Here is a 23,722-nt window from a genome sequence, read left to right on the forward strand (position 1 = left end):
CCACAAGGACTTCATGCCAAGGGTGAAATCCCAGCCTTACTGAAGTCAATGGCAAAACTCCCACTGGATATAATGGGGTCAGGATTTCACCCCAGGTATTTATTGATCAAACACGTACAGCTCTCATAACTAGCAATGGTTAAGAATATAAATTGCTGTATATCCTGTATACCCATTTACATCATTCACCTGTATAACCTTAGGTATGTTGTGTGTATACAACTGCGTAACTGCTTACTCTGTTGTGTACCTTCCTGAAACACCAATAGATGGTTTTATAAAATGAAAAAGAAGAGGATGATTGAGGGAACTGATTGGTTCAAGGGTTGGTAACCAGACATGGCCCTTTTCTCCTTTAGTTACCTGGCTCCAAACTTTCCCAGGTGAGCATAGAACCAAAGAACTTTATTACCATCTGAAGGTTGTTCAATGGCCTATGTGAAATGAGCTGGTGGTTATTAATTGCCTAGTGGTCAGATGTCCATATCACTGCAATATGCACGATATTGACAGCCTCAGCAGAAAAGGATTCAAAAGGATTGAATAAGCCTGGAATACGAACCTCTTGTTGCTAGAGATGGGCCTTCCATTATGGGAAGAAGACACACTGGCCTGAGGGCAGTGAGAGGAAAACTTGCCATCCCACTGTCCCTGCTGAATTTGCTCTGTGGCTAAACAGGTGACATCCCCAAACCCCTTTTCTCCAGCATTAAAACGTATACACAATATGAACAACCTTGTCTTATAAAAATATAAGGAGGTTTGAATAACAGCGCAGCTGTTTAACAATTTAAGCTTTTCTTATATATGGAACATTATGGATTTTGCGTAAATGCCTATGAAAACCTGATCCCAGATTCTCAGCAAGTGTGAACTGGACTTGCTCCATTGAAGTCAATTAAGCTAGGTCTCTTTACACTAGCTGAAGACTTGGCCCTAATATTCTTCTTCCATCTAACAATCGTGTAAGTAAATCAGGATGGAAACTGTCTCTGATAATGGGACAACTAAAATTGCATCAGTTTCGTCCATTAAAACCAGGAAACTCTCTGGTGCTGATTCTCAATCCAAATCTCTATTGTCAAAGGAGGATTTCCCATTCTGTGAACTTTCATAACCCTTCTCTGAGCAAAATGAGCTCTGCTTTCTATGCTGAACTGTTGAGCTGAACTTCAAGCCTGGCTCTTCTCCAGCTTTATTTTTGTAGCATGATATGCCACTGTTCCTTAGTTTACAGCCAATAATATCTGCATGTACATTTCCCTGTAGTGCAGTAAAATGGGAGGACTTCATAAAACATCAATGCTTTAATTATTTCACCAAAGAGTTGTGCACCCTTTTGGACTCCTTAATCAGGCCAAACAGACCCTAACTGGGGAAAATATCTGTGTTGTCGAAGAACAGCATCCTGTGTAGATTCTGTTTCCTCCCAGCTCACTAATCCCTGATCCTGCTGTTATTTTAGAATTGTAACCAATGCTTCTCAGGGCTGAAGGGGCTAGATGAGAGACAGAGATTCAGCCCAGACAAAAATGAGCTTGTTTCTGGCAAACAAATGGTATCTATTTAAAAAAAGGAAAAAAGGGAAGAATCTTGCAAATGCAAGGCCTGGAAATAAAGACTCAGAGAAAAGGCAGGCCCTACCCTTAATGAGCAGTTTATGTAAGCAGCGTACAATGCTAAGAACTGCTTAGCCAAGCAATAAATAATCTAAAGCAATCCCTTCAATTGTATTTTAATTAAAAGTTAGTAAAGAACCAACAACTCTCCCCCTGCACTTCAGCAAATCAGCCCCATGATCAGGAACATTTCCCCAGAGTAACTGCTTAGTGAATGCTGTAACTAGCAATCTGCTCAGCTGATGGTCCTTACTTCCTGGACAGTGGAGCACCAATGAGCCAAAATGAAGTCAAATGAAGCTGTGCCACTTTACACCAACAGAAATTGGGCCCAGCAGTTGTAACAGTTTAACAAGATGGTAGCCCAGCGAACACAGTTACTTATGCCCTGTGCTTAGGGTCAAATTCTGATCTACACTGATTTAAATCCACCGTAGCTACGCTGATCTCAGTAGAGTTGCTCTCCATTTGCCCAAGAGGAACTGAAAGCAGGAGCTGAAGAAATGAAATAACTTTGATTGTTCAGACACCACTGTTGGTAAATGCTGATTATTTTTAAATGGCTAGGAGAACATAGGACAAAAATCTGCCCTCACTCACACAGGGTTGCAAGAGTACAAAGGAGGGCAGAATTTAGCTCAGAAGATTAGTACAATTAGTAATTATCCTGGTATAGTGAAGGTGGTACAATCCCACTTGTATCAGAATAAAAGTACTTATATCCATATAGCTCATTCCCAGAAGGAAAGAGGGATAAGTTACAATGGCACAAGGCACCTTTTTACTTGCATAACTTTATCCAGACCAGAAGCTATACCAGTATAACTCATCTGGTAAAAAACACACCTCTAACCAAAACAGTTATACCAACAGAAAAACTGTATAGACCAGACCTTATTAAATTACCCTAAAAAGTAGTACTACGGTACAGTACTGCCTTTATTTATATAGGCTTCAGATAGGGCTGCTGCCAACAAAGTTCTTAGGTGCAGCTGAGGGTAAGTGCCAAGGAGACTCTAGCTTGCCAAATTCATTGATTCTGAATATTAAAAAGCCTGAAGGTGGTTCTTAGGTTTTCACCCTGCTCTTCATTATGTGCTGCTATTTCCCACCTCTCTCTCTGCCTTTTCTCTGATCCCCTCCTTCTGCTACCATTTGCTATATATCATCCTCTACGGGACAGCCAGTTGGCAATAAACCTCCAGTTGTCTGGGCTGGCTGTATCCCCTATGATGTGTGAGGAATCTCCATTGCTCACTGTGGTACTGTAAGAAGATTGTGTGTAATGATTGAGTGAGAAGGCTCTTCATTACCCAGCTCAGCTCAGGAATAACAGTCTGCATTCCAACATGCTATCTCGAAAAGTTTGGCACTCTCTCAGGAGAAAACTTGGATTCCAAATGTACAGTCTCTACCCTGGTGAAAGACACTAACAGCATGAACATATTTAAATAATAAAGCAGAGGAGCCACACAGTGAGTTCTCTCTCTCTCATCTCTTACTCTCTGCTCCTAAAAGGGCAAAATCTAGCATACTAATAAGGAGATAGACTCCATGCTGACTTCTTAAAGATATAGGGTAAAATTTTCAAAAGCACTCAAGTGACTTAGGCACCTAGGGCTCAATGAAATTCAATGGGAATTAGGCTCCCAAATCAAACAGGTGGCTTTTGAAAAAATTTTCTGTATGCACGGACAGACCAGCCTTGTGAGATGCTGAGCACTTCCTGCAATATGCTGAATACCCCCAACTCCTGTTAAAGTCACTGGAAGCTGGGAGTGGTCACCATTTCTTAAAGAACACATTCATCACATATTTCATTGCCTGGCTACTCAGACAATCACCTCCAGATTGAATGAGTCACTTGCGACCCCTGTGACACTCACTTTCTAGATCAGTTTGAGGAGTAAGACACACAAAACTGCTCCTGACTGTGGTCAATATGCTACACTCTGATGCATGGTGCTTGATCTAGGTAGGTTGCTTTACTGATCATCTTCTCCGGGTGAAAAACAAGTAACATGATTTACACCCAATGGCTGAAAAAAAACGGGACTGATGATTCAGCAGGTGCTACTCATCCATCAGAGCCTGTATTAAAGCAAAATCCCAGCAACTGCGTTCTTGTTTTCTGGATCAGATGTAAAACTGAGGTTATGACCACCTGTAGTATCGATCCTGTGGCACTTTTTTTCTGAAAAAAAGGCACGTATTCCCATGTTCCTGGGCACAGTCCAAGTTGGATATTTACTTTGTACCTATCTAATTTGTCATGCAGTTTCCACTAGATACAATATTTTTCACTTCACTTTTTCACTTCACTTTCACTTTCACTTCACTTCACTTTTTCACTTCACTTCCACTTTCACTTCACATCTTAACTACATTGCTCAGGTGTGTAGATCAGAGCAATGTAGTTGGGCCGACCTAACTTTACAGTAGACCAGGCCTGGATGACACCAATGGTGGATGCTGTAAATTCTATTTATTCCTTACCTACAAGAGAAGGGTGTTGTGAAGATTAATTATATGTCTGAGAAACTCTTTGAGATCTTTGCATAGAAAGTACTATCTGAGTGTGATATAATATTTTCTCTTCCTGATACACAGGATTTTACATCCATAGCAGCATTATAGGGGTCCCATACATATCTACTACCTGTGCACTGGAATGAAAGTATTCCCCCGGCCAGATTGACATCTGGAGTTGATTTATTGTGTTACTGTGTATCCTACGTTACAGGGGTTTAAAATGGATTTTATTCTTTGGCATTATAAAATTTCCTCAATTATAGTGAATAAAGTTTAATTATATTGAGAACCTTCTGTATCCTTCTTCTGTGGGAAACACAGAGAACAAAATTAATCCCTCTAATGAAGATGAGAAAATGCCAGTTTACACAGACAAATGGAATAAAAATACATACAAAGCAAAAGTGGGAAAGTGTAGCCAAGGAGAGATATTTCTAGCACCTGAGATATCGCAACAAAAATTCAGGTGCACCAATCATCCTTAGTGGGGAAAACTGAACCATCTGCAATACCAATATGACTAAATACCAATAATTGAATCTGGCAGCCAGAGAACAGGGCATGTTGCCAGTTCATGAACAGTGTGACTGCTCATCAGACCTTCTCCACATCACCATCAATTTGGATAATCTTTATACTTTTTTATATTAAAACAGTCCAGACATGTGCCTCTTGCTTTACATTAGCGTCTACTGTTTTATGTTTTATGTTGTGTTTCTGTCTAGCAGAAACTAGATAAATGATTCCACCTTTGAATAATAATAAAAATAATATTTTATAGAAATGGGCATCAAGTTCAATGCAAGGATGCTGGGGTTGTATATACTTTGTTTCAATCTCACCTCATCCCTAATATTCTGAATGAGAAATTCACTACTTTTCACCTAGCAATAGTCTAAGGGGCTGTTTCTTCACACAATTAACTTCCATTAATGTTATGCGAAGAATAGATCACCAAGTTGGGTGCCTGTATTTGGTGCCAATTCTGATAAATGGGAAAATTTGAGAAAGAGGAATTCTAATACATTCCATGGAAAAACTAGAATGAATGCAACGTTCAGTGTGAGATATAAAGCAGCTGGAAGTCAGGAAATGCAGTTACTGTTGAGAGCTCAGCCTAAACTCTGCGCTTTACTGCATCTACCTTGAAATAATGGCCCCTCTTTATAGAATTATACATTATTTTTCAAAAACAATATATAATACGTGACTACTTATACAACCCCATATACTTATACAACCCCATATTATACTTATACTTATACAACCCCATATTGTTCATGCTGTGCTGTACTACTAATACAGACTGATTTCATTTACATGGATTTTACCCCAGTGTAACTTCACTGACTTCACAGTGGTGTTTCTCAGGTTTCCTACTGCTGTCAGCAACATCAGGCTCAGGCTGTAAACCATTGAAATGACTGAGCAGAAAAATGAACATAGTTACAGTCATCAAAGTGTTGGGGCGGGAGGTTTTTATATTTATGCCAAATTTAAGACCCTTTTACACTGCCAGAGTAAATCAGATCCAGGCTCATGATTTAGAATAACAATGAACTAAGTTAACTTAACTAAAAATGGGTGAATAGAAAACTCCCCAAGATTATGGTTGAATCTAGTCCATTGATCTTGGCTGTGGATCCCAGCGTTCCCAAAAGCATTCCATGTGGCCATTTTTATAGTCTTTCCCCCAAGCAGCTATGCAATGAGTTGGGGAAGCTGAACGGGAATAAAGCCTCATTTCCCAAGGATAAGGTACCTGCCGCTTGGGTGCTCTGCATTTACTGATAAAATGACAAATTTTGCCCCCAAAATTACAAATTAAACATTAAAAATTACTCACCTGGTTTTCTTCATATCTGGCTTTTTTATTCCTAAAATCTCAGTCAGATCTACAATACAGGCCTGAGCTTTCTTCCTTCAGTCACGGCTGAGTTATCCATACAGAAATGTTCAGATTGGAACATATGGGGAAGTGTCTTTTTTTATTTTTACATGCATAACTTAAAAACATTCTAAAAGCTAAAAGCTTAGCCGTTAAGGAGAAAAATTTAGTTTTAAGATGCCTCTAGCTCAGCTTTCATCTTAAAGCCCCCTAAAAGCTAAAATTTCTAGCTTAAGGGAACTTTTGAGCTAAGCTTTAAATCACCTCAAAAAGGAAGTGCTTAAGCACCCCTAGTGTTGTACATGACTCTCGCTTTTTACCAGGTGCTTCTGGAAAAGGCCAGAGCTAGGGATATTCATGATTTTAGAAGTGCAGCAAGATACAGGAATATTAAAGCTTCAAGAGGGCCTAGGAAGACGCAAGTATTTTTAACCCTTGCACTCCCACTGGTGAGTTATTACTCACAAGAGAAGTTCTACTGAGCCAATGGACTCTCAGTGCAAAAAACTGTTCCTCTACGGGAATAACAAGTTCACAATCTGGCCCTTAATTTGTAAGGTACGTTAAATTTTGGACTGTGAGTGAATTTTTTGTTTGAGTGTATCTGCCATCTGGGTTATAAAGACATTATTCTTTTACCTCAGGAAAGGGTTTATTAGTTAATATATCTTTATATTTAAATTATATTTAGTTCTGTACTAAAAGTCCAGCCCATTATGGTGTACTTCACAGTACTTTTGCTTAACTTACCATAGGGCATTTTATAAACTGAGCAGAAGACAACATGAACATTCAACATCACTAAAACAAAAATGAACTAAAAGCTAAAGTAATTAACTTCATTAAGAAAGCAATTGTGTGAAATGGATCCATGAGTAGCTCCACACTCTCCATGTACTGAAACATACGATTTATATGACCTCCTTCAGATCAACTATTGTCAAAACATTGATACTGGAGATTCTGGGGTTAGTGGGGACTGTCCTATGGTGAGACCCACATTTGCAAGATGTATGTGCACACTTTTGCACAAGCTTGAATTATACACACGACACCCCATGCATGAATACAAGTGTGTAAGGCATAAGTATTTCAGAATTTTGAATCTAAAAGTTTTGCAAGGTGGCTGGTGTATTCGCAGTACCGCTAAGGGGCAATTATGTTTTGACTCCCACCACAAGTAGAGTTAATGGGCCTGATTCTGATCTCCATTACCTTAAGGTAAATCAAAGTCTACTCCTCTGAAGGAAGTGGAGCTACTCCCGATTTACCCCAGTGCAGCAGAGATCAGAACTTATCCCCCTATCTTTCCTTGCTATCTAACTGTACTGTGCATAATTTGGACAAAGACATTTAATTCTGAAGTGTGAACAAAAACAATTCCATTTTGATTCATTGCAGTGTAAATATAATCTGCTGGTTGAAATAAAGATTTGCTACATCTAACGGAGAGCTCCTAATGGGTCCAGTATTGGTAACTAAGAGCAGCAGGCACACACATTGATTGGACTCAGCTGCCAACACCATGGGGTATATTTATTTTATTTATTCTGACCTCCCTTTGTGAGCAATACCAAGGCTCTTTCTTAAGCTCCATCATGTGCAGCCCTGGCATAACTCCAAGCCTGCCTACACTTAGATGAAAAGATGATGATGTGGGTACAGCATTCGCGCCCCCTGTTGGCCAGTGATGAGGCATCAGAAGAGTGAAAGGCCGTGGCTCTAAGCTATTGTTTTGCACACTCTGGTCCTCAAATGTGGTACACGTAATCTATTCCCTGTTTGTACACAAGGCTATCGTTCACTTGGAGAAGTCCTAGGATACCAATGCCAGTGATTGTTCAAGTGGCTTTAAAGAAATATTTATTTTCTAACAGATCCATTTACCCAATTGATTTTTATCCATTTATTAAACTGCCTTTTAGTTTTTTTCTGTTCAGTTCTGTAGCGATATGGCCATAAATATTTAAATAATGGCTGCTCCACAATCAAAGCAATTCACAGGAGTAATTGTTTAGAGAGACAAATGGTTATTGGCTGAGTTCAGGCTAGCATGTTAAAATGGAAGATGTTCAAGCTGTAAGTATTACTAGAGCAACTAATGCTTGACACCAGCAGCAGTGGAAAAATAAACAAAGGAGTCATGCTACTCAGTAAGGTTTCTCAAAACGAGGCAACAGGATTGTCCACCAACTACTATGGTTTTTATAATTATATAATTACTATTTTTTCCATGTACAACAAATATACCAAAATACCAGATTCATCATAATATAGAAAGTAAATAAAGAGTTAGGATAAAGAAAGGGGAGGGCAACTACTATGTTCTTGATGTGCTTGGATACCTCCCTAGTTTGTAAATAGGCAAGGCATTGTGGCCTTCCTTGGAGCCTGGACTGAAGGAAGGGCCATGACGCCCCTGCTGGGCAGATCCGGACTTTGCAGACCAAATACCCCAGGATGAGAGGGGCGGGGCCAGGACAGGAAGGGGAGGTACAAAAGGCTGGCCTAGCAGCTCAGCTGCCAGAGGAGTGAGGGAGGTGGCCGGACGGCTGGACTCAGGCCCTGTGGCTGTGCAGAGCAAACCTCCCACCAACTGAAACCTCCAGGGCTGCTGGGCCCTGGTAGCTGGAAAGAGCTGTCAGAGGCTGCTGTCTGGGAGAAACCCCCTGAGGCTGGCCCTGATCTAGAGGAGCTACCTGTTGCCTGGGCCCTGCTGGAGCCCTGTGTGCTGGAGTACCCACCCAGGACCCTGCAACCTGGAGGAGCTGCCATCTGCTGATGGCCCCGAGGACTTCCAGACCTTCTGCCTGCTGATGGTGAGGAACTTGTGGGACTCCCACTGGTCATCTACCCTGGGGAATCTGAAGAAGACCCCTGGCTCCAGGTACTCGGGTTCGGGGTGGGAGGAAGTAGCCATGGGGCAGACTACAGTTTGGCTGAGCTTGTGGTTGCACCAGTGTCAGCGTGTTACGTCTGGAGCCCCGCTGACCCAGTGGCAGAACCCCTTGCTACAGATAGGGCCCTGGGCTGGGATGCAGTGGAGTTGGGTGGGCCTGTGTCCCCCTCCCCCTTCCCTAGCCACCCTGGGAGTGCTTGGCTCCTCTGAACCTGCCACCGCAGAGGACACTAAGCATTGCCTGCCCTGCCCTGCCCGCCTGAGGGCTGGGAGCTACAGACTGCTTTAATAGCTCTGCCTTGCCTGAGGCCTGGGGGCTACTTGCTGGCCCCACCCATTTGAGGGCCAGGGGCTATGGATTGCTTTGATAGCCCTGCCTCGCCTGGGGCCAGGGCTAAAGACTCATAACCCACTAGCTTTTTCCCTCAGAGCAAGGCGCTGGGCCTGGGCCCAAGGAAGGGCTGTGATGCCCCTGCTGGGCTGTGTTGCCAGCCTACACTCCCCAGAGCGTCAATGAAGAGTCCCGGGGTTAGATTCCAATCTCAGTAGCCACATAGTAAGTCTGGAGTAACTCCACTGATCTGAATGGCGTTACAGCAGATTTCTATAGTCTGACACGTACATCCAAAAGGAAGGGTTTCTATAACTCTAGTACCCTTTCAGATGAATGTTAACATACAGATTAAAATGACAGCCCTGTTGAGTAGAATTGGTTGGGAAATTATTATTTTCCCTGGGGAAAAAACTGATAACATGTGAAAATGTTTTCATTTTCTTCCAATTTTTTGTTGTCAAATGCCTAAAATTTTTATGAAAATAGAATGTTTCTCATAAAAAAATTTCTTTTATTTAAAAAGCCATTTTCTGTCAAACTGTTCCAATGGAAATAGTAGCACTGATAAAAAAAATTACGTCAGTTGGCCCATTACCCTGCCAATTCTGACTGCCCCTTATTATGCATTTTCTAATGTTTTTTACAGTCTAGCTGTAAATGTGTGAAGTGATGGAAGTTCCACACTTCCCTTAAGAGATTTTTTTCCACTAGTTAAATTATTTATCTCCCTCCTTGGTGTTTAAATCCCTTAAATATGTGTAGCCTGTTCTCATGCCCCCTCCCCACTTGAGTCATTACTTGGCCAACCTGAGATAAAACCTGTCTGAGTCTACCAATGCATCTGGTTAGTGTTGTCTTTCTGTTTACACTGTAAGATCTAAGGCAAAGACCATGGACCTGATTCACCATTGTGAAAGTCCACTGGAATCAGTGGAATAATACCAGGATTTTGTTGAGTCATGTCCACTGCCAAGCACAATGTTGGCACATACTACATAAATCTCATATATTTATTTAGCTCTAATAATCTTTCCTTGTAACCATTATTTACTCACAATTCCATTCTTACAGGCTGCTGGTTTCCTTTCAATACTGAAATGCAATAATTATCCCTAACACTGTCCTTTACATTTTGACAGGAGATGAACAAAGAATAATAATAATTTGCAGCTGTATAGCTCCTTTCATATGAGGATCTCAATGAATTTTACAAGGATTAAATTGAGCCTCATAATACATTTGTTCATGTAGCTAAGTAAACTGAGGCACACACAGCGACTCATGGATGAATTTGGTTCCGAGAGTGTTAGTGCCTTTCCCAAAGTCATACAGCAAGTTACTGCCAGAGCTGGGATTAGAACCTATGAATCCTTCTAGCTAATCACATTCTGCAGGTACTAGACCAGAAATTCTCAGCTTGGGGGGGGGCGGGAGAGTGGGTTGCCTTTCCTATATCGCTCAATGAGAGAGCGAGATCCTGGCTAGATCCCAGCTAGATGGGAGTAGGGTTCCTGAGTGGTCCTAGTATGGAAAAGGTACTAGACCAATGCTGCCTTTCATTTCACTGTTACAGAATAGAAAAAATTATATCCACATTTCCTTCTCTTTGATTTGTGTTCTAATGCTTGCGTACCAGCAGCATGGTATCTGAGCAACTTGGATGAATCCAGATCTTTGCACATCAAGTTTCTCTCTCGTTACAATATTTACAACCCCCATCTCCCAGAAAAAGAGGGATTTCTGATAAGTGTTGACAAACATATAGCACTGAGGCTAGCAGATGCAGCCATGATAATGGCATAATATAGAAGCCAAAGATGTTATCCAATGAGACAGCCTCCGATAAATACACTGTGGTAATTGTATAGTAAATCCTTTGTTTTCCTTTCTGCAGCTGTGATTCAGGACTTTCCTTTGCACCCCCACGGCACTTATTGTTCTCTTATACATGAGTCACGTTTGAAACACTGTTTCTCCCTTAACATCTGCATTTGAGAGTAGCTAAGGTTAAGTATGGCAGGATTCCATAGGCTGCTTTATCACTGGCCACTTTTTCTTGTTTGTATCGCAGAGAGAAAAGCCTATTATATGCTTATTATATTTCTAGACAATTGTCTTGACTCTGGGTACACCAGATGTAGAAACCTTTCTGTGAGTGGACATGTCTGCTGTTGCCAGATGAGCAGCCAGCCAGCTTTGCTGGGCATTCTGCAATTCACCCACAATACACCATGTTGTTGTTCCTCCCCCCCCCGTCTTCATAATTTTGTTCAAATGGCTACGGATTATAGGCCTGGTCCTGAAATGCTTACTTATGTGCTACCTATGTAGCTTACTACTAGGCTACCCTATGCAGTTATTTTGTTTAAATGCTTTGGGTAAATTAAGGCCATCTATTCAGGTGAGTACAAGTTTGCAAGATCAAGCCAGGTTACTGAGGTGTTCTTTAAATCAAGAGACACTCTGATTTTTTCAGTGAGGCACAAAAGCAATAAACTTTATTGATTATGTCCACTCTGCATGAGCATATTCATAGAACTGACTAAAATCCCAAGGTCATGTCCTAGCATGAACCAAGCTCAGTGTGCAATCTGAATGGATTCTCCAAGGCAGGCAATCTTTTCTTTGTTTTTTACGAAGTCCTGGTCAGGAATCTAGTGGGGATGGCCCCTGGAAATTACAGACACATCCTATTCTAGTGGGAGTTATTCTGTCTCTGTTGGCTTTACGTATTTTAGCTGAACTAAAATATATCCACCAGAAATGGCCTGAAGTGCAGAGTTCAATGCTGCATCTAAATGTTCCCAGCACTCAGAGGTATTAGGATCTATGCTTTACATTTGACCCATTAGAGAGAGAGGAATTGTCTGCAAAGTTCAGACCTGGATCTAACCATTCCTAAAGCTCAGGAGTTTGGGATCAGGCCCATCTCTAATATCTGCTATTGCTAAAAACAAGCACGTGCTAAATACCTTCTCACACATACACAGAAACACAAAGACATCACTCCCAAACCTGAAACAACTCCCAGTTAATTTCAAGATTCAGTCTGGGATTGCCCTCTTGATGGTTATATCCCATTCCGTTTTACTTACTTGTGCATCCCTTATGGAACTTTTCTTCTGCTCCTCCTCCCAAGTAAAGCCTCATCTACAGACTCTCTGAAGTGCTGGTTTGAAAGCTTTTCCCTCTGCATCTCCAGCTGCCTGGAACAACCTTCCTAGATGGTATCACTCTCTCATCACCTGTCTGTCTACAAACATGTCTTTCCTCCCTGGCCTATATCTCTTAACCTTTCTCTCCCCTGCTCTTACTGAATATTTAACTCTGGAAGGCATTTTAGATGCAGTTTGTGAAATATGCTGCACCAAATTGTGCTGTATTACATGTTTTCTGGTCAGGTCTTTCTATCTTATTGACCTACTTAATTTGACATTAAAGTTCTACTGCAAGACTGCAGGGAACATGTTCAGCATGTATAGGGCTAAGCCACCTTGCCATGACATGCCCCCCAGCACAAGTTAGAGCAGTCTAAATATGTCAGAAATACGAAATTATAACATTATTGAATGAATCAGTTCAGAAAAACTAGAGGATTACACTTGAGAAGTTATTTAACCACATAGGCCTGCTCCTGTTATAGTGAATGGCAAAACTCCTATTCACTTCAGTGGGCAGAGATGAAACCTATCTTGCAAAAGAGACATGGTCTAGTGATCTGAGTGCAGGACTGAGAGCCAGGAACTCTTACATTTTAATCCCAACTCTGGCATGATTCCTTGTATAAATTCAAGCAGGTCACTCAGGCCTTGTCTATACTTAAACTATATCAGCATATTTACAGTAGCAACCCAACCCCTTTTTTCAAGTATAGATGCAGTTATATTGGACTAAAAGTGCTTATCCCAGCACAGCTAAGCAAAATAAGCTATACTGGTAAAAAGTGGGGTATATTTGCAGTTACACTATGGCTTTTACCAGCATAACTATGTCAGGAGGAAAAAAATTAGCCCTCTAACCAACATAGTTATGCTGGTGAAATTTTTTTAAAGCGTAGATGAGATCTCAGCGTCCGCTTCAGTTTTCCCATCTGTAAACTAAGAATAATATTTCTTCATAGTGGTATGTTAAGGACTGAGTAGCTGAAGTTTGAAAAAACACCTAAAAACTATAAAGTGCTCTACGAGTGCCAAGGTTATTATTACATTGATTATGGTAATTAGAGCTGGTCAAATGCTGCTGAATCAGTATTTACAGATGTTCGATTCACTACTGAACAGCCCTTTGATTCAACCATCTTGTGTCCCATTTTATTTGTAAACACTCACACAAATATTTGGAGATTGGCTGTTTTTCATACAAATATCTGTATTCACATGTAAATAAGAGTGTTCCTGTATAAACAAGTGTTATTCATTATTAACTATTTAGAACAGGGCTTGACAAACCCCAGGTCGCCATGGCGCCTAGAAATTTAAGTCTGGTGCCTAGTTTTTGTCTGGGGGGGAGCAGCCGCCGCGCTCTGGCCAGGGCCCCCCCCCCCGCCGCTGGGCCCACGTTGTGGGAGAGGGGCAGGGGAAGGGGTGGGGCTGGGAGCGGAGAGCGGCTGCCGCGCTCTGGCCAGGGCACCCTGCCACTGGGCCGACGTTGTCTGGCTCCTTAATTTTTGGGCTGGCTCCTAGCTCCGAAGCAAATTTGTTGAGCCCTGATTTAGAAGTTATGCTCTTTGAGGCAAGGATTGTCATTATGCTCTGGTTTTGCAGAGCACCTAGCACAATGGAGCCCTGGTCATGATGGGAGCCCCTTGGTGCTTCCACAATACAAATAATAAACAATGATTATATTTGACATTCATTATTTGTTCTACCTGTTTTTAAAGTTTCAGTCATCCAATCAGTGAGAACTACTAATACCATGTGATTTGGGTGACCAAAAATATGTGCCCAATAATGAAAGCAAACAGTAGCAGTGAACAGTTCCATACCAGAGTAAACCATAGCTGAGAATTTTGTCCAAACTACTGAGCAAACTCATCTTCAGATATCAAGACTGTTCAAAACCAGTTTACAAAATAGTAAATTCATCATATAACTTAATTGTAACTAAAAATTCAAACAGCTCTAATAGTAATCAGCAATGATAAGAAAGAAAATACAGAAAAATAAATGACATTTTAATGAAAAAACATATATTTTTAAACTTTGCTGGAGCATAACAATGGTTCTTTAAATTAAACCTTTAAAATGATCCATTCTAATTGTGTTCTATTAAAAATTGAAGAGGGTACTAGAATTTATTGGTTTTGCTGTATCATATGTAAATAATGTTACATGATGCTCCAGTACAGCGGAGAACAGAATATTATATCTAAGCTCTGGCAGCAAATTCAGCTACTGCATATGGTCTTTCACATTTAGCATCTCAGTTTAAGTATATCTGAGGCTAGGCTGTACAAATTTGTCTCAAGACATAAAGCTGGAAATGTCTGCGAATGAAGTGCATATCCACATCCATCCCAGCTTGGCATATCAGATAACCCAAAGATCCCAGCATTATATATAAGAATAGCCAAACTTATAACAGACCCAGAAATTCAACCAAAACTCAAAGTGAACGCAAACCAAATTTGCCAACTTTTTGAGGCTAACCCAGCATTAGTTATGTATATTGTTCAGGCTATTTTCAAATATGGGTACCATACAAGAATATCCAAATCCACATTTGGATGCTGAAACTACCCTAGGCATATAACAACATAACCACTATGTGCCTAAATGTCTATTCCGCTGTCCAACTGCTGGCTTTGAATATCCCATTGAGGTGCCCACATTCCAAAATTGGGCTCAGAAAGATGGGCACAGAAAAAATGGGTAAAACGTTTTTTGTTAAGCTAAGTCATGGAGGAGAAGAATGTCTAGTGGTTGTAGAATACAACTGGGAGTTTGGAAATCTGAGTTCTATTCCTGGCTCTGCCCTTACCTGCAGTGTGACCTTGAAGACATCACACTAACTGTCCATGTGAACCCTGCTACCACACAGTCAAATTCCGTAGCACACTAGGATCTGCTTTGAAATGGAAATAGGGCAGTGTGCATTTGGGAACTTTAATGCACAGTAGCAGGGTCCACATGGCCAGTTAGTGCACAGCGCACTAGTGTGCTGCAGCTATACACCCAGCTTGCCACCCACTAACTGTTTATCTAGACAAAGCCCTGTGTTTGTTTCCTCATCTGGAGAAAAGGATATAAAATGTTTCTAATTCAAAGTTTTGTGACTGAGCTTAATTTATTAGATTTGTAATGCCCTTTGACACCCTTGTGTAGAAGGTGCTATAAAAGTGCCAAGTACTATTATTACTGAGGTTAAAATCATACTCAATTGTTCTAGAACACCAAAAGATGTGTCTTGTTCATTGTACAATTGTATTTAATTCAATATGTATAAACATGCAAAAAAAAAAAAAAAAAAAAAGGAGAGAAGTGGCTGCCTGTCCACAGCTCTGGACAAGCTTGATGCTATTTTAGAATACAATTATTATAAAGCACCATCCCCTCGGTATTATCTGACCCTCTCCCAACAAAGAATGAATGGCAAATAACTAATAATGAATACTCGGTGATAGTTCAATGACTAAAACAGGACATGAATGTAGTTGATCTTATCAGTTGTTTTGTGTTGGAATGAATATGTGCAAACAATGTTCTTCTGTACCTGTAATCTAGATTCAAAATACGAATAAGAATAGCTAACAGTGGTATTTTAGCAAAGCACTTAAATATGTGCTTAACATTAAATGGAACTTAAGTATGTGCACCTGCATGGTCACCCTTTCATGAATTTAGTTATTCCCAGTAACCTCACACAGACTGCCTTGAAAGAGCTAGACCTGGTGTCTATTGAAAATCTCCAAGTGGTAGAACAATGCGGGAGCAGGCCAGTCTTCAGGAAGTAACTAAATATTATCTTTGGGGAATTCCAAGCATGGATGGAAGAAATCTTTAGAGGGCACTTCTTCCATTGGAAGAACTTCAGAGTTGTTCTGAGTTGCTTTAAACAGACAAAATACTAGAGGGAAAAAGTCTTCCTGTTGATGTCTGAAGCAAAGAAATTCTCCATGGCCTTCTTCCTATACTAAAGCCAATGAAAAAATAGCAGTGGATTATTATATTCCTCATGCCTGTATTAATGTGCATGTCCCCTTCAATCCTGACCCTTTTCTTCTATGGGCTGGCAGGCTGGTATTTTCATCTCTAGTCCTACAGTACTTTTACTGGATGAATCATGCTATAGCATGGGATACAGGGGGAGGTGTCACTGTGATGTTCCTTTAATTAGGTCCACAGAGAGCGAAGAATGAAGTGGATTGTCTCCATCAAAGTCATGAGCATCCATCACTTATTTATTGCTGAAGGAAGAGCTTGGTAACTTGAGTCCTTGGACACTGGCTTAAATTAGCTGAATAGGTATAAATGAATGGGCACCAAGAAGGTTGTTTTGTCTTATTAAGAAATCTTCCAATGTCTATGCTTTCTGTTCCATAATTTCCCAGGAGTTCTTGTTACATGCTTAATATATCAAGTTAAAACATTTCTCTTTTTTCCTTTTAACTGTGGTGTGCACATCCTGGTTTTCCCTTTGCCTACACAGAGTAATTAAATAAGATCCAGTATGGATAAGTAATAAACTTCCCTGCTCTAGCTTGATGTTGGTGCTCAAGTGGAATGCTTCCAAAATAAGATTGACCAAAGCTCCTGAATTCTCAGGTCCAGTTTGATGTCATTTGCCTCCAATGGTTTTCTTAGGTGAAAGAGAAAAAATTGGAGGCTCAAGCTGCCGTTTTCCAATAGCATGGCACACACATGAATAATTTGTAGACCTTCAAAATATGTCTTCACTGAAGAGTTAACTCAGGTGCTTACAGGTGTTGCCCAGAACCCTCCTCCATCCATACACAAAACACTCTCACCTGAGTTTGGTGGTGCTAGCTGGCCTGGCTAGGGCAAAGGGTAGAGCTCAGATGCCATTTTCACTTGAGCTGGTAACCCACCCAAAGTGCAGTGACGGCGCAGGCTAAATAATTCAGGTGTTGACAGTGCTCCAGTGCCTTTGCACAATTCTACACCACCACTTCATGTGCCCAGAACAAACAAGTTCTCCCAAAATTCCCTGAAAAAAATCATAGAGTGGCTCAGCTTTCTGCAGTACAAAGAACTTTGGCATATGACCCTAGAAGTCCTAGTGACACAAAGGGATGAGTGCATCAGCAGTGAGGGCACAATAACGTGGGTATGGCTTTGCAGGGTAGCTGCTCATGCCAAGGCTAGGCTAACTGCAGTGAAGACATACGCTCAGTTTCATGTTTGGAAAACTTGAAGGGTGTGCAAGAAAATGCATTACACTTAGTGATGCGGACAAGTTTGTAAAGTTGGGTTTTAGAATTCTGCCCTTGCTTCTACTGATAATGTGTGTTTAATAATCCTTTGTCATTAATTTTCATAATGTGCAAAAGTTAGCCATCTCAGGTAAAAAACTGTATATATATTATCCAACACTGCAAATCTTACTCGTGTAATTAATCCTTATGCAAGTAATCCCATTGGTTTCAATGGGACTACTTGTACAGGATCAAGGTCCATAGTAAGCAAAATTTGTATTTCTTACCAATTACCATTATTTTTACATTATATGGTAGCAGGCAGGCTCATGACCGACCATGTGTAACTGCACAGTCATGTACTGACCTAAATATCAAGGGGATTCCATACACAGAAATCCTAGATGTACCTCAGATTATACAAGAGCAAAAATATTTTCAAAAAGTTTATTTCTTTTAACTGTTGTAGTTTAGCATCCAATTGTCAAATATAAGGGAAAACTAAAATTCCTCAATAAAAAAACAAAGCAAAAAAACAAACTAAGCGCACACAAATCATCACTGAAACTTTCCACCTTAAATCATTTCAATTGAAAATCTCTATGTACTTTTTAATGAGGATCAAAACTTAAGTACATTCATACATTACTTCTCTCTCTCATGTAATCTTGGTTCCCCATATGAAAGGAATCAGAAATTATAGAATAAAAATAGGTGGTTTGATTTCTAAAACAAACTGGGTAAGCTAATTCAATATTGTCTCCTCTGATTATCTGTCATACTAAAGATTTTCTTTAGCACCAATAACAGTGTTATTTAAGCACTTATCTGAAACTTCCATTTGGCCAAACTGTCCTCTGTTACACCTGTGTGATTGTGTAAATGCAGAATAGCTCCATTGAGATCAACAGTCTTTTTCTGCTTTTAAGGCCCAACCTCTGTAAATACATGATACCCAGTGTGATGCTTCTACCTTGGATAATGCCCCAGTAGTGTCTGCAGTATTAGACTCTTACACTAGTGTAACTCAGAGCAGGATTCGACCCTTAGTCCTTTCTTCCTCTCATCAACTTTCCAATGGTTGCAGGGCAACACTCTGGCTAATTATAATTCACTGATTTTAGATTTTTTCCCAAATCTTTAATTTTTTTTAGATGTGTGAAATAAATGTTTCAGTTCTAAATAGGGAATTAATATCTGTGTGAATTTTGAATGTTGCAGGACTGTTAGGAGTTATTCTAGGTAATTCACAGAATTGCCTGATAGTTCACACATGGTGCGTGCACGCACACACACACACACAAGATTATAAATCAGCCCTAGAGAAGGGGAAAGTTTACAGCAGTCACTAAAATCCTGAATGTTACTTTTCATTCCTGACCATAAAACATTAAGTTCAAACCTTGTTAAAACATTACATTTACTACAAGTGCTGGTGATTTTCTGCTGAGACCTGAAAAAAGGCTCAAATGGAAGGACTGAAACAATGAAAAATACACAAATGAGTAAAATGCTAAAATATATTGTTCTTAAATTGCCTTCTTGAGAATGCACATCTGAATTAAACGACAGTGAGAAACCGTACAAGCCTGTAAAATGTTCAGGGCAACATTTAGTGAGAGAGTCTCTCTTAAAATCAGTTCTGATTACTAGTTTGCACGTTTAGTGTAAACTCAATAGCAAAATCATGAGTATTTATAGAAATAATCTGGAAACTACTAAATGTTCAAAACACCTCCCAAGCATTTTACTGCTTTTCAGTCTTCACCTTGATAAATGGAAAGCTAATAACATCAGTTTTCCGTTGCTTTCCACAAGGCTGAACTGATTTCTAAGTCGGTCACACACAAGCTTTTGCCAGCAATCACTGCCCTGTATTAGCTGCAAAAGCAATGTCAGCAGAGCTTTTGGAGAAGTCATGTTCCCATCCCACTTTCTTTCCACCCACCAGATTTCCCTCCCCTCCTCCTCCCACCAGCCGTCCACTGGTCTATACCTTCTGTGTGGCAGGTGGAGGAAAGGATGGTGTTCGGAGGTCTGAAGATGTAAGGCAGGTAACGAGAAAAGCATTTCATCTTCCAAAAATAAATTTAAAAAAAAATTAAAATAAACAAAGTCTCCTCAGTCCATGAGGAGTCCTTCTGCTTTCAAGGCAGACCACATGGGAGGCGCGTTATTGGACCCCTCCTGGGTCTGCAGAGCTGGGAAACCCAAGGAATCGCTATAGCTGGACCCCATTTTGCCATCAGCAGCAGCACCAGGAAGAGAGCTGCCTCACATTTCTGCATGCATGCTGCTCGAACTCTGAAGCCCCCAAGCAAGCTGGGATAGGCTCTTCATTGGCTGAAGCTCAGAGCAGGATTTGCTGACTAAGTCAGTCCTGCCTGTAAACACACACCCTGAACAACACGGTCTGCAACATCCTGCTCTCCTTTAGGTCTGTTTGGCTTAGAAAGAAAAAATCCTAGCAGCATTCGAGAGTAGGGAGAGTGTGTGACCATATCTAATTCTGGGTAAAGATCTTAATAAAACCAAGGCTTTACACCTTTGTCGTCTAAAGGAAAGGCTGCTGTTAAAAGAAATAATCCAGGGCTTTCAAGAATAATAGAAGATGATGCACTGAGATAGTACCTGCCCTTGTTTTATTAAAGAACTGGGAGTGGGGGTTAGTTAAGCTGTAGTAGAATAAAAAAGGCATTTAGGCTTTAAGGATACCTGCAGCATAAAAATATCCTACATTTATTTGGAACCTTTCATTCCAAACGATCCTAAAGTGCTTTACAAACTATGTTCATACAGCAGACAACCAGCCCAAAGAGGTGTGAGGGGTCGGTGGGAAGGGGAATGTAACTAGCTTTGGTAACTGGTGACTTGGGGATCACACTAACTAATTTTAGCTCCTATAGCTGTGTCATTCTGCAAAACCACAAACACAAAACAGTAATTTCAGTGCCAAGCAATTTCAAATGCAAATGTAAAGTCACAACAGCCTCAGTAAGAGTGAGAGCAATCTCAAACTGAGCATGAGAGTAACTGTTAGTTACTTTCACAGCACTAAGGCATTTGGTTAATACTTTTACATCAATTCAGGACCTGTGAGTAACCAGGGGATATTAAAAGGGCTATTAGAAACCACATTATGAAAATATCTTTTACTGTGTCCTTGACTCTCTTGAATCAGTGCTGTCATTCAAACGCTTTCACATCCAGCTGGTCCTGGGGGCCTCTAGCATTCAAGCAAGTGTATCTAGATCAATGTTTCTCACACTTGTTCACCTTGCGTACCACTTCTTAAGACAGAGATCTTCACACCGATATGTGTACACCCTATTTCACACCTTCGCTGCAGCAGCTTGCTTGGTTACATGAAAAAGTAATGAAAAAAGATTTGTTTTCGTGTACTATTAATTTCTTATGTCATGCCATCCCACCTATTTTGTACCCCTGTTATTTATTTACTCTCTCTGAATATAGAATTATGCATTTATTAAGACCAAATCTTCCTCTGTTGCCTGCAGCCCGCCTCTTTTCTAATCACTCCAGGTCACTTTGCAGTTTGGTCGTGTCCACCTGTATGCAGTGATCTCCAGTTTGCTTGTCATCAGCAAATTTAATCATGGTCACATTTATACAAAGACAACAAAGAGACACGTGCAGGTGCATAGAGAAGCATGTTTTTCTTTTCACTTTCGTTTGTTAAAAAAAAATCTGAGAACTCAAAAAATTTCAGGACTGGGCTACACGTAATGTGAAGACTAACAAAAGCTACTTCATTGTGATAGAATCACATGAAAGTGCTTTGCAAGCCACAATTTGAGAACCATTTTTCTACAGCAAATATATCGCAAGATGCAAAATAAGAATAATATATTGCATTTATAGAGCACTTTTCATCCCGAAGCACTTTATACATTCCTATATAAACTGCAGAACAAGATCATTTCACTCACCACTCTGAGAATGCAGCACTTCTATGATGAACCAAAACAGCTGTTTTAACAGCAAACTGCTATTCTACGCAACAGATTTTTTTCAGGAAGTGATGAATGCCATATCCAGTTGATATGGTGGGGAAGGTAGGTGCATTCTTATAAATAGTTCCATGGGGTCATTAATGACCACTGAAGCCTAGGCTCTCTCTTGAGCCCACCCTCCCAATGGAACACAGAGAAGTGTGAAGGTAATGGTGAATTGCCAATGTGTTATTTGCGCTTCTTGGATTTTGGGCCAGTTTTATGCCAACCCAGCCCTCCGTGGAAATTAGAGCAGCCTAGAGCCCCAGATAAATTGTCAGCTGGTAATGGTCCTTAAGAAAATGTCCACTAGCTGAGAAGAGTCAGAGCCTGCAAAAATAATGTATCCATGTAAAACAAGCAATTGTACATTTAACTTCCTGTTTGCAGATGCCAATGTGGGTTTTGCCAAGTGCAAATGGGTGTGGGCAGGTGTGCAAGGGCCCCTACTAGGGGCTTCTGTGAAACTGGTGCTTCTGAATTGTTTCTCTCCATCCCCCACAACTAAGAAGTCCCTTGATTTATCAGTCTGTGTACAGCTTTAGGGCCTAAAAATATTACTGAGCATAGTGTTTATTGCTGTAAGTAGGGAGATTCACACCCACACCCACACACACACAGTCTTAGGCTATATCTACACTTACGTTGGTATAACTTATGTTGCTCAGGGATGTGAATAAACCAACCCCCTGAGTGACATACATTACACTGACAATAAGCGCCAGTATGGACAGCACTATGTCGGGGTGGATTAATTATGCCAACGGGAGAGCTCTCTCCTGTTGGCTTTAAAGCGGCTACACTAGAGATCTTATAGCGGCGCAGCTGCATCGGTACAGCCGCACCACTGTAAGCTCTCTACTGTAGACAAAGCATATTGCAGAATCAATGATAGAATAAATGGCCACTGGTGTAAGTGTAAGAAGAATCAGGCACAGTAATAAATGGCACTTTTTTCTCCCTATAAACCTAGCAATGGCTTATATCGAGGGGGGAAGCGGGAGGCTATTGGTTTCCGGAAGCACATGCTAAACTAAAGCATGGTTAACTGGCTGGAGTAGTTAATTTAACTACTTAATTTATGTGTTTCACTTTCCTATTTAATCCCTCCATCCACAAATTCTAGTAACTATGCATGTGTTACTCTACAAATGGGAAATTAAACTTCCTTCTCTGAATCTATTATAAGTCAATACAGACATTGGTGCTGGAACTAGGAGTTCCTGGCTTGAAGTGGCTTCAACCCCCTGGCTTGAAGTGGTTTCCATTATATACAGGGTTTTTAGTTTGGTTCAATGGATCTCAACCCCTCCACTATACACTCCATAACTCCACTGTTCCAGCACCACTGAAAACAAGAACTACTGGTAATATAAAAACTACCAGGTAGTATAAATGCGCCAGATGTTGTGTGGCATGCTCCTTATTGCCTAGTCAGAAAGTTGTCAAAATTGTTGGCATTCTGAGCTTTATTTTGTATCTCCTCTGTAATATTTTCTTGTCCCTATGTATGCAGAACTCCCACTGATGTGGAACATGTAGACATGCTGGCAAGGCAGAATATCGGAGTCCCAAATTTTGCTGAGAGAGTATTATCTCTGGATTCAACCAAGAAGAAAGCGTCCTATGGTCATGTTCACATATTAGACTCCCTGAGCATACTCAGAGTAAATTTTGAGAAAAGAACAAATTTGCAGTAAGCAGACCATAACTATGTGAAGAAATGGGTTCTGCATTCTATTTCGCACAGGGTGTCTGAAACATTTTACATAAATCCAGGAAAGAATGATAGTATTGATGATGGTATTCATTCTCACCTTCACTCCCCTCACAGTTAAACTTAGAAAATTACCTTCAGTTTTCTGGACAAAATTGAAGTATAATATCAATACTTGGAAATTATCACGGCTTGACTCTCATTTGTTTAGCTTTGCCAGCTTTGAAATACCTACTGTACTTGATCAATGGAGTGGGCTAAGGAAGTCCTTTCTAAAAAATTATTTATGCAATTATCTGGGGAAAAATTACTTTAAACTGTATCTTGAAAAAGATATGTAGGAAGG

At 40.5% G+C, this 23,722-nt stretch overlaps 1 protein-coding gene across 2 annotated transcripts in view; it reads right to left on the reverse strand.

Moving 5' to 3' along the window:
• The window catches only part of PPP2R2B (protein phosphatase 2 regulatory subunit Bbeta), a 205,623-nt gene that overhangs the window by 175,521 nt on the left and 6,380 nt on the right, over nt 1-23,722 (reverse strand). Inside the window, exon 1 of one of the 2 annotated variants that reach the window (XM_067566389.1) lies at nt 19,643-19,883. The exons of the other annotated variant lie outside the window; for it this stretch is intronic. Within the exon in view, the coding sequence (XP_067422490.1) occupies nt 19,643-19,721 (79 nt within the window). The 5' untranslated portion in view covers nt 19,722-19,883. Of the gene's footprint in view, nt 1-19,642; nt 19,884-23,722 lie in introns of those variants that run through there. 2 annotated transcript variants of the gene reach the window in all.

This window comes from Emydura macquarii, unplaced genomic scaffold (assembly GCF_026122565.2).
Source record: "Emydura macquarii macquarii isolate MOO-44397 ecotype Brisbane River unplaced genomic scaffold, CSIRO-AGI_Emac_v2 contig_2768, whole genome shotgun sequence".
NCBI lineage: Eukaryota > Metazoa > Chordata > Testudines > Chelidae > Emydura > Emydura macquarii.